The sequence below is a fragment of the Penicillium oxalicum genome, chromosome VII (assembly GCF_001723175.1).
Source record: "Penicillium oxalicum strain HP7-1 chromosome VII, whole genome shotgun sequence".
Taxonomy (NCBI): domain Eukaryota; kingdom Fungi; phylum Ascomycota; class Eurotiomycetes; order Eurotiales; family Aspergillaceae; genus Penicillium; species Penicillium oxalicum.
In genome coordinates this window covers 1,941,811-1,951,549 of record NC_064656.1, presented here as the reverse complement: position 1 = coordinate 1,951,549, position 9,739 = coordinate 1,941,811, and the positions used below count along the sequence as shown (strand labels likewise).

General features: G+C 42.8%; 2 protein-coding genes across 2 annotated transcripts; one reads left to right on the top strand and one right to left on the bottom strand.

Moving 5' to 3' along the window:
- Positions 1 to 3,945: 3,945 nt before the first annotated feature.
- Positions 3,946 to 5,296, top strand: POX_g09173 (putative pectin lyase A; the record flags this gene model as incomplete). The annotated part of the gene is made up of 4 exons (XM_050117932.1): positions 3,946 to 4,286; positions 4,343 to 4,468; positions 4,546 to 4,876; positions 4,958 to 5,296. The coding sequence occupies 4 exons, from the start codon at positions 3,946 to 3,948 to the stop codon at positions 5,294 to 5,296; spliced, it is 1,137 nt and encodes a 378-aa protein (XP_049966076.1).
- Positions 5,297 to 7,631: 2,335 nt separating this feature from the next.
- Positions 7,632 to 9,514, bottom strand: POX_g09172 (uncharacterized protein; the record flags this gene model as incomplete). Its single annotated transcript, XM_050117931.1, has 10 exons — positions 7,632 to 7,672; positions 7,737 to 7,889; positions 7,963 to 8,055; positions 8,124 to 8,171; positions 8,228 to 8,352; positions 8,413 to 8,719; positions 8,788 to 8,883; positions 8,935 to 9,079; positions 9,153 to 9,271; positions 9,334 to 9,514. The coding sequence occupies 10 exons, from the start codon at positions 9,512 to 9,514 to the stop codon at positions 7,632 to 7,634; spliced, it is 1,308 nt and encodes a 435-aa protein (XP_049966075.1).
- Positions 9,515 to 9,739: the final 225 nt, after the last annotated feature.

The window sequence follows — 9,739 nt, the reverse complement described above, 5'->3', positions numbered from 1 at the left end:
TCTTCCGTATTAGAGAGTTAAATCGGATTTACCTAAAGATCCTTTCACTTTAGTTAATATATTAGTAGAAGAGGCAGAAAGTAGACCGGAAGTCTAATAACCTAAGTATTATATCTTATAGCGCAATAGGTTAACTATACTAGTAAGGTAGGAAGAGGGCCTATTCGTTAGATACCTAGAAGACGAGTAGTATAGCGATATCGTAAAGAAACTTTTAAGACAAGATAATCCTAAACCTACCTAGAAGTACTACCTAGTATACCTAGATAGTATCAGCCTCCTTATATACTAGGAGAAACAAGGATATTACTCGAGATATATTCAAGAGGACAAGCTCCTAGGGGTGCTCTATAAACTATACGACTTATATAGATATTTCGCTACGAAAATCACCTTAGGAAGAGCTATCGGAAAGTACTACTAGCTAACAAGATATTAGGATATCGAAAAGTACTATCGGAGTTACTATAATTATTAGTTAATTAGTCTAAGAATACCCCCGGAAAGATTATTAGTAGTATCCGTAATAGAACTAATATAAATATTCGCTATTAATTACTTAGGCCCGTTCAACCTAGTAATAGAAAATAGCTTTCGGTATATCCTAGTTAGGGTAGACTATATAAGCCGGTACTTAATTACCTTACCAACTAAGGAGGCTATAGCAAAAGTATTATAGTATTTTATAGTAGACTACGTATTAGGCTACTTTAGATAGCTAGATAAGATCTTTTCGGATAATAGAGATTACTTTATAGGCTATAAATTTAAAGATAAACTACCGTAATTTAGAGTAAAGTATCGAACGGCCCCTATTCGAGCCCCGTAGGTTATCGGATTAGCTAAGAGATTTATTAAAATAATCCTGAATATAATAAGAGCAGAGTTAGCAGGAGATATTAGGGTTCTCTACTATTAGGATAAGTATATAGGATAGGCGGTTTAAGCTATTAATTTTCGCTACTTAGGACTATATAGGTATAGTCCTACTAAGATCTTTCTAGGATTTAAACCAAGGTATTTTAGCGATCGCTATATAGATAACGAGTTACTAAGAGAAGTAATTAGTAGGGACAAACTAGCTAGTCGAGAACTAATAGCGTCTAATCTTACGTATACTACTAATATTTACTCCGAAATCTTAGAGTATACCCGAGAAAGGGTAAGGAAAGTAATATTAGAGAAGTATAAAGAGAGTTTAGAAGGGGATATAAAGAGGGAGTTTACTTAGAACGACTTAGTCTTACTAAGACGAACAGACCTAGATAATATCTATAGTCAGAAGCTAGAGATAAGATAGAGGGGACCCTTCTTAGTAGCTAGGGTACTAAACAAGAAGAGATCAGTAATCCTAAATAATCTTACAATAGGGTTCCGAGTAGGTAAATACTATATTAACTATATTAAGAAGTTTATCCCACGAACAGACGATAAATTAGAAGAAGGGCAGTAACTAGCGGAGTAGGCTTAGTTATACCGCGAATTCTATTAAGAAGTATTAAGGGAGTCGCAGAGAGCGAAGTAAGCGGGTATTACGATTTAAATTATAGCCTAAGTTAATTATTTATATTTACCTTATTATTATTTGCTATTTATCTAAGGAGATAAGAGAGCGTTTACAGGGTAATTATTTATTAAGCGGAGTAGCCTGTCCCTAACTTATCTTCTTTAACTCTTCTTAGACTTTAATATTAGTTAGATTATCTAGCTTATAATTTACCTAACTAGTTACTAGAAAATAAAAGTAACTAACTAGCCTAACTATTACGATAAAGGATTATAGTAAGGAAAAGAGTAGGCGGAACGAGTAGATAGTAGCGTAGAATAGAGAGATTATTAATAATTTAAGTTAATCCCTTTAGAGGTATAATAATCGATTACCTATTATTTCTATAGATCGCCTAAGTTACTAATAACTTCTAGAGCTAATTAATAAGGGATAGACAGACGTTAATACCTATAACGAGTAGTACAATAAGCTATTCGAAGAAGTATAATAAATAGACTTAGAAAGTATTCTACGAGAAGAGTTATAAGGGGCGGACAGAGCTAATAATAACCTCGATATTAGCGACTGCTTATTAATAGCTAAGGGCCGCCGAGTTAAATTATTAAGTAAGGCTAGCTAATCTAGCTAGGAAGATAAGGGTAATACTAATCTTATTAACTAACTTATTAACCCCGTAAATTTACGGCTAAAGTATACTTATATAAAAGGTAGACAAGAAGACGATCTCCTATAAGACCTTCGGAAATTAACGAAGGAGAAGAGATAAGCTACTAAGTTATTAGACGACGATATTACTACATTAATTAGGTTTACTCTAGCTATTAGGAAATAGTTTAAGGATTATTTCGATAGCTAGAGACGAATTTATAAGAGATACTTTCTATTACTCTAATAAACAAAGAAGAAAGGAGACGAAGAAGTTCCCTTATTCGATATTAATATCTATATTTCAAATTATAGAGACTATATAAAGACTATAGCCTTTATAAATAAGCTAAATATAGTTACTAGCGGAGGATATATTCGATAACGCCGTCCGAAATTAATACCTAACAAGAGAACTAAGATAGATAACTTCGCCCCGAAGTATTAGGGCGATCTAGAAGAAACGTCTAAAGCGGCCTTAGTTAACGATATTCTAGTAAAGTACTAATAGTTAGAAGAATTACGAAAATATTAGGGCCGTAAGGGCCTAAAGACTAAATATAAATTTATTAAGTAAATTATAGAACTAAGAAAAGACAATAATTTGCAAATTTAGGTAATAACTAAAGAAAGAGTACGGATAGAGAGGCAGCAGAGAAAAACTATAGAAAGCTACAGAACTCTCTAGGCTAAGATCGATAGGGTCAAATCCGACTTATCTACACTACTAGACAATTTTCGGTCTAACTTCCGTTATATTAAGGATAAAGATTAGGCATAATCTAGTGCAGAATATTAACTAAATAAACCTAGTCTAGTAGATCTAGAATAGGAAGACGAAGACTTCTAAATAAGGCTAGCTAGCGTAAATAGTATAGTATAAGGAGATTACGAGCAAGATAGTCAGAAAGAGCGATAACAGGCTATAAAGAAGGGTATAGAGTAGTTAGCGTTACTAAAGGAGTTTATTATTCTAGCTAAACTACGGCGGGCTCGGACCCTACTATAACGGTAGGAGCGGTTTTGCGTTTATTTTATATATTCGTATATATTCGGCAGGATTATAGGACCAGATAACCGCTAACTAACGAGGGCGGTAACACCGGGAAGTAAACCCCGCTTCAGTAGCCTGCCGATCTTAGTCTTTTTATCATCCTTTCTATCAATTCCATTTGTTAATGCGTTCTTTTTGTAGAGCTGTTTCTTGTAATTCCATCCCCTAACCTCGAGGGTTTGTCCGAGGCGTAGGGTTTCTTGGCGTAGAGCCGTTATTGAGACTTCGCCTTTCACCGTGGTACCCACGGATAAATTTCTCCGGCTTGCCAAGAATCTCTAGATGTTTCATCCAAATGGGGAGCCCCCACCGTAATCAAGCCGCCACTAATGCGACTAGTGCACAGACAGTACGAGGGCCGGCAGCAGTCCATCTGAGCAGGACTCGCGACCCGGAATAATAGCGGCTCACGCGCTGCGTTAGAGTGCACAAGATGGCGTCCTACTTTGGAGCTAAGACATTGACTAAATTAGTAGCGGATTTTGTTGCGGAGACTGGAGACTGCACCTTAGGTCACCCTGCAGCCCCACCGCCATGTCCATTCCACATGTTCAGAATCGTCGGAACAGCCCTCGGTTCTTCATAGAAGTACCGAGAGATACTAACCCAGGGGGTAGGAAGGAGAAATAGAATATAATTATAGAGACGGGCGCATCCTATCCCAAGCTGGTTCATCAACCAGATCTCTTTCCTAACCACCCTTCTTTCCTTTCGATCTTGAAATCTGGTTGTCACCATGAAACTTATTGCTTTATTTGCGGCCTTTGCCTATCAGGCTGCTGCCATCAGTGTGTCTGGCGCAGCTGAGGGTTTCGCGAAGGGTGTCACCGGCGGTGGCTCTGCGAGCCCCGTCTACCCCCAGTCCACCTCCGAGCTGGTCTCGTATTTGGGCGATAACAAGCCGCGTGTTATTGTTTTGACCAAGACTTTCGACTTCCGCGGCACTGAAGGCACTGCCACCTCCAGTGGATGCGCGCCATGGGGCACCAGCTCCAAGTGCCAGATCGCCATTGAAAAGAATGATTGGTGTAAGAACGATGTCCCGGCAGGCACCCTCACTATCCCCTCTATCAAATAGTAAGTGGAAGTCCAGGAATGATTCCTATGATACCGGTCTGCTGACACGTATTTAGTGATAAGGCTGGTGTTCTCGGTATCACGGTTGCTTCTCACAAGACTCTCATCGGTCAGGGCTCCGCCGGTGTGATCAAGGGCAAGGGTCTGCGTATCGTTGCTGGCGCGAGCAACGTTATTATACAGTATGCACTTCTAGTTTACCGAAGCTCTGATGCAAGGGGAATATCTTTACTAACATCTCATGTTTGTCCATGTGAAGAAACATTGCTGTTACCGATATCAACCCTCAATACGTTTGGGGCGGTGATGCTATCACTGTCGACAACAGCGATATGGTCTGGATCGACCATGTTACTACTGCCCGTATCGGCCGTCAACATATTGTTCTCGGTACTTCGGCTTCCAAGCGTGTGACCATCTCGAACAGCTTTATCGACGGTCGTTCTAATTGGTCTGCCTCTTGCAACGGCTACCACTACTGGGGTATCTATCTTGACGGAAGCAACGACTACGTGACTTTGAAAGGTAACTACATCTACCACACCAGTGGTCGGTCCCCAAAAGTTCAGGGTAACACTCTTTTACATGCCGTAAGTTTTTTCATCCGTCTCGGAGTGATGCAGTCGTCATTCTGTACTCTCACCCAAGTCTATATATTCATGATATCGCAGGTTAACAACTACTGGTACGATAACGGTGGCCATGCCTTCGAGATTGGCTCTGGCGGTTACGTTCTCGCCGAAGGTAACGTCTTCCAGAACGTTCCTAATATCAACGATGTGACCATGAAGGGCAAGTTGTTCACTGCCCCCTCTCCTGGCGCCGCCCAAGCCTGCAGCAGCACTCTTGGTCGTCCGTGCCAAATGAACGGATACGGGAGCTCTGGGCCGTTCAGCGGCAGTGACACTAGCTTCTTTTCCAAATTCCGAGGGCAGAACATTGCCTCGGCTTCTCCTTACACCTCGGTCGTAGCTAGCGTCAACGCCAAGGCCGGTCAGGGTAAGCTCTAAGCTGGGTATTCTTGTTCCATTGAATCCTGATGGATTCACCGCACATGACGGTGACTGCGATGTGGCTCAAGCGAAATTCTTCTTGTGAGCTGTTTGCTCGGATACACCATGCGATGCCGGGTCGTCGTTCTCTTTCTTTCAAGGGCCTGGACTTTTCTTTAAACTCAGATCCCTTTTGATATTTCTTTCAAAGATCCTTACTGTTTATTTCAACCTTCAATTCCTGGGAAAACTTACAGATATCGACTTTTGAATTCGGGGCTTTTTATTGAAAGAGAGGAAATTGTTCAGGGCAACTTAATCACATGAGGCGGGTTGAAGCGTAAGGAAATCAGACAAGGAAGAATGTCGTCGTCAGTCAGAAGCGCAGGAGAGAGCGGGCGAAATGATTCTTTTCCTTCATAGACCAAATGACTCAAGAGAACCAAGTAGGAAAGATGGGGTAGAGTGTGCGAATTGGTTTGATTTGTTGTTTTGATAGAGCGAAGATGTACTGGAACGGATGACTGTAACTGAATAAAGCCTGATTATCGAAAAACTTCGGGAATCAATGAACGCGTGTGTGTATGTCCAATCTCCCTCCCCTTTTTTATACCGGCCTCTACCAGGCCGTCTTACTACATGCAACCGGATTTCCCACTACAATATACATCTTACTATTCCTGGACCGGTAGTAGTAAGATGTAGACGTCTAATCTGAGCCGCGCCGATAACTATACCTACACTATAGCCTCTAAGGTTTCTAATCTCTCACAAAACGATGGACCGACGCTATTTTATCGATCATTCACTGACGGCCTGTAGGCGTAGAACCCTCTTAGGAACCAAATGAAGGGGCTAGTACAAAGCAACATTTCAAAGGGGGACCTTATGACCTAGTTTCTGTACAAATCAGGCCATGGGACCACCATTCTTCCCTGATGACCAAGACCCTCCACCCTGTCAAAGTAGATGTGACGGGTCAAAGCCTGGTGATAAACCATATGCCATGCATGGCCTTTCGGATATCGTCTTGGCAGAAGAATTCTGAGCGATTCTATCACGAGGCTCTAGAGAATTCTATCCGAGACGGGACCAACACTCTTAGAGCTGCGACCGACTTCTGTCTCTTCTTCTTTCTTTTCTTAAGATTATTGTAAGCTCCATGTGACCTAGTACAATTGAATCAATTCTGCTGCAGCCCTTCACAATAACCACATCGATAAGCTTGACTTGCTCGCAAAATACTCTCAGGCACGAATCGAGGTTTTGAAGCCGCAGATTATCCGGATTCGCTTTCTTGCTACTGATTTCACACCAAAAACGCCTAGAACCGTGATTCGATACTAGATCGAAGTATCAAGGGCCACTGCATAGCGCTACACAACACTGCGCTACTAGCCCAGGGAAATACTAGCCTACACCGCGCAAATGAGAAGACATGCCAGGAACTTACACTTTCAAATCGGAAGATGCCGCATGAAGGAGGCCCAAATGCTGAAGAAGGTCTACGGCTAGCTTAGCAGCCAGTGCAAGAGAACCAGGTGGTATTGCATGAAGCAGGCGCATGGGCTAATCAGGCAGATTTACCCACGCCAGAGAGCGCTGCCAAGGTGTATTGGGCGTGAAGAGCTAATCCATAAGACTACCCGATGTAAAATTGTTAATTTGATATGAATTGATGTCTTTTTGGTAGAAACATCTTGAAATATGAGATTTGTAATAGGGTTGGGTGACCGGGGTGAGCGTGTGACCGTCGAGGTCATGAGTTACGTTAAATAATTAGCTGCAGAAGAAGTAATCAGTAGAGAGCGTGGCAAGAGAAGGAATAAGGAAGCAGCGAATCAGAAGAGAACTGTGAAACAGCGAAGCAAATTAGAAGACAAGACTTGGCTAACGGCAGCGTCAAAGATCAAGTTTTTTTAATCAAGAGTAATCACTAGGCACGAAAGTAAACTCTTCCTCTCACTACACTCGTTTCGAGTCACCTCCATACCATGGATATTTTGTCACATAATCTGTATACACAAATCAAAAACCAGAGCTAGGAGGTAAAACTCCGCTGATTCTGATTGGTACTGCATAACGTGACTACATACCGATTCTGCCTTTTGTAAGGGACAAATGCCTACGTGGTAGGGAAAGAGAGAAGATGAAGGGAGATATAGACAACATGATTGGTGGAGAGCCAGACGTGCTATTTATCTATGCTAGATCATATGACTCATAGCAAACACCTTTCTCTAGCGTAAGACACATGTGTGCGATCGGTCACCGTGGTGAGGGCTCCAGACGGAAGGAATCTACTCCTGTTGTTCACACATAGTCCAGGGCGCTTGAATCTCAGTTAACAAAATCACTCATGGAGCTCGATCCCATCCAGGGACACCTCAAAATCTGGCATAAAGTTAGCCCTGATTACGGAGGCTACAGAGGGTCGCTATAACTATGTTAGCCTTACCTGAAGAGCCCACGGCTGCAAATTTGATGGTATTGGTATCACCCGGCTGGAGGGTAAGTTGAACCGGAACAGTTTGGTGGTACCCAGCGTAAGAATTCATGTCAGAAATATTCAAAGCCGGCTGGCCGTTCACATAGATACACGCTTCACCAGCTGCCGCACCGAGAAAATAAATATCAGTATACTTGAGGTCTCCTCATCACACGTGCTCAATTTGAAGACTTACCTGTGGGATCGTTGACAGTGTAGTGGAAGGAGACCCATTCTGGGACCCCGGTCCCTGTAACATTCTCAAACACGACTTCGCTTTCGTGATCAACTAGATAACAGATTCCCTTTTTTAGCCTTTCCCCTTTTGTTGCCGCCTTGAAGAGAGGCTATGCATACTTTTGTGAACTGACTTCTTCGTGAGACAATGGTCGCAAACACTAATGGCTACCATATCAGGTTAATTGAGAAAGACATTTCGCCTGAATATCGGCATCGCTTACCCGCACGGCCGAAAAGATTAGCCTCCTCGGCTTCATGTCGCTTTTTAGTGCTAGGGAATTTTATTTCTCCAGTATTGACATCAACAGCCCACATAGAATGATAATTCAGCGTCACAGATTTAGCACTAATTCACCGTTAGGTTAGCATGAAAGCTTTTCATATCGCCGTAGGAGTATAAACACACCTTGTGTCGACCGACATTGGAAGCCAGAGGTAGTTTGAGCTCGGTCCTCCATGTGAGTCCCAAAGGTCGCCCATATAGATGTAAGTGGTTTGCTTAGTTCCTTTGATCACAAGTTCGAAAGTGTTCTGTGCGCCGTAGGTATTACTGGATCCGGGAGCAACACTATGAGGCCCGTTCCAGGGGCCTGAGAGGCTGTTGCTATAGAACATCTGATTGGGATTGCCCCTCCAGCCGGTTTTACCAGAGACGATCAGGTAATAGGTTCCGTCGGCATAAAACATGCCTGGGGCCTCGTATGCACCGGCGGCTAGGTATTAGAGCCTAGGTTAGCTAGTAATGTGGGACAGGAGGAATATACACGGCCACGGTACAAACCTAAATTGCCAACTCGATTGCCAACAGTACCATCCGAGTTAATTTTGTTGATCTGGACGTTATTGTGGTCTGCACTTGTTAAGATGTACCAGGTACCTGATACTGGTCAGCATATTCTAGATCATAATCTTACATCTCTATACGTACCATCCTTAGGATCTTGGAACATTCCTGTATCAGAATAAGTGTATCCACTCGGTAGGAGATGTTCCCCAGAGCCGTGCGGCTGGTATCCACCAACCATTCGCGATGATTCCAGTGGCTGGACAAGACGGTTTACCTGGCCGTAGATCTAGATGTAGTCAGTCATTGGGACTTGTCTAAATCTTGAAGAACAGTCATCGAGTCAGACCATTAGTACATACCCAGAAATTGCCATTCGGCTTAGCGATTTTAGGACGCCACATGCCCGAGATTTTAGCTTGGGCTCCAAGCGGGGTCCAATTGAGAAGATCGGTCGAAGAGTACATGTAAGGGGTCTCGGCTAACATGTTAAAGGGTTAGCAGCTGGGGGCCACAACGATAATCGGGAGAAACACGACTCACCGTTGCTGGCACTTTGGCCGCTCCAATAGAAAGTACTTCCCACTTTGACGATACCTCCTCCATGAGCATCAATCTTCTGGCCCTTTGTGTCCGTCCATACCGCCCCTGGAACAATCCAAGATGTCGCAGCGACGGACAGGGATAGCAGGCCTACGGCCAAATGGGACTTGAGAAAGAACATTTCTAATATAGCCCTCTGGATCTGGATCTGCCCAAGGAGGCAGAGCAAGAGCTCGTGGGTTTTGAAGAAAGATTTTGAGAAGCTGTCTCCCACGTTCTTGGAATTGAATGCTTAAGGGAGAGACATTTGAGCGTGCTTATGACATAGGACAATATTAAAATCGATGTTTTAATTACCTTCCTGCAAAAGTCTTCCGCTTTTTCCCCTCTCGGTGAATATAATCCA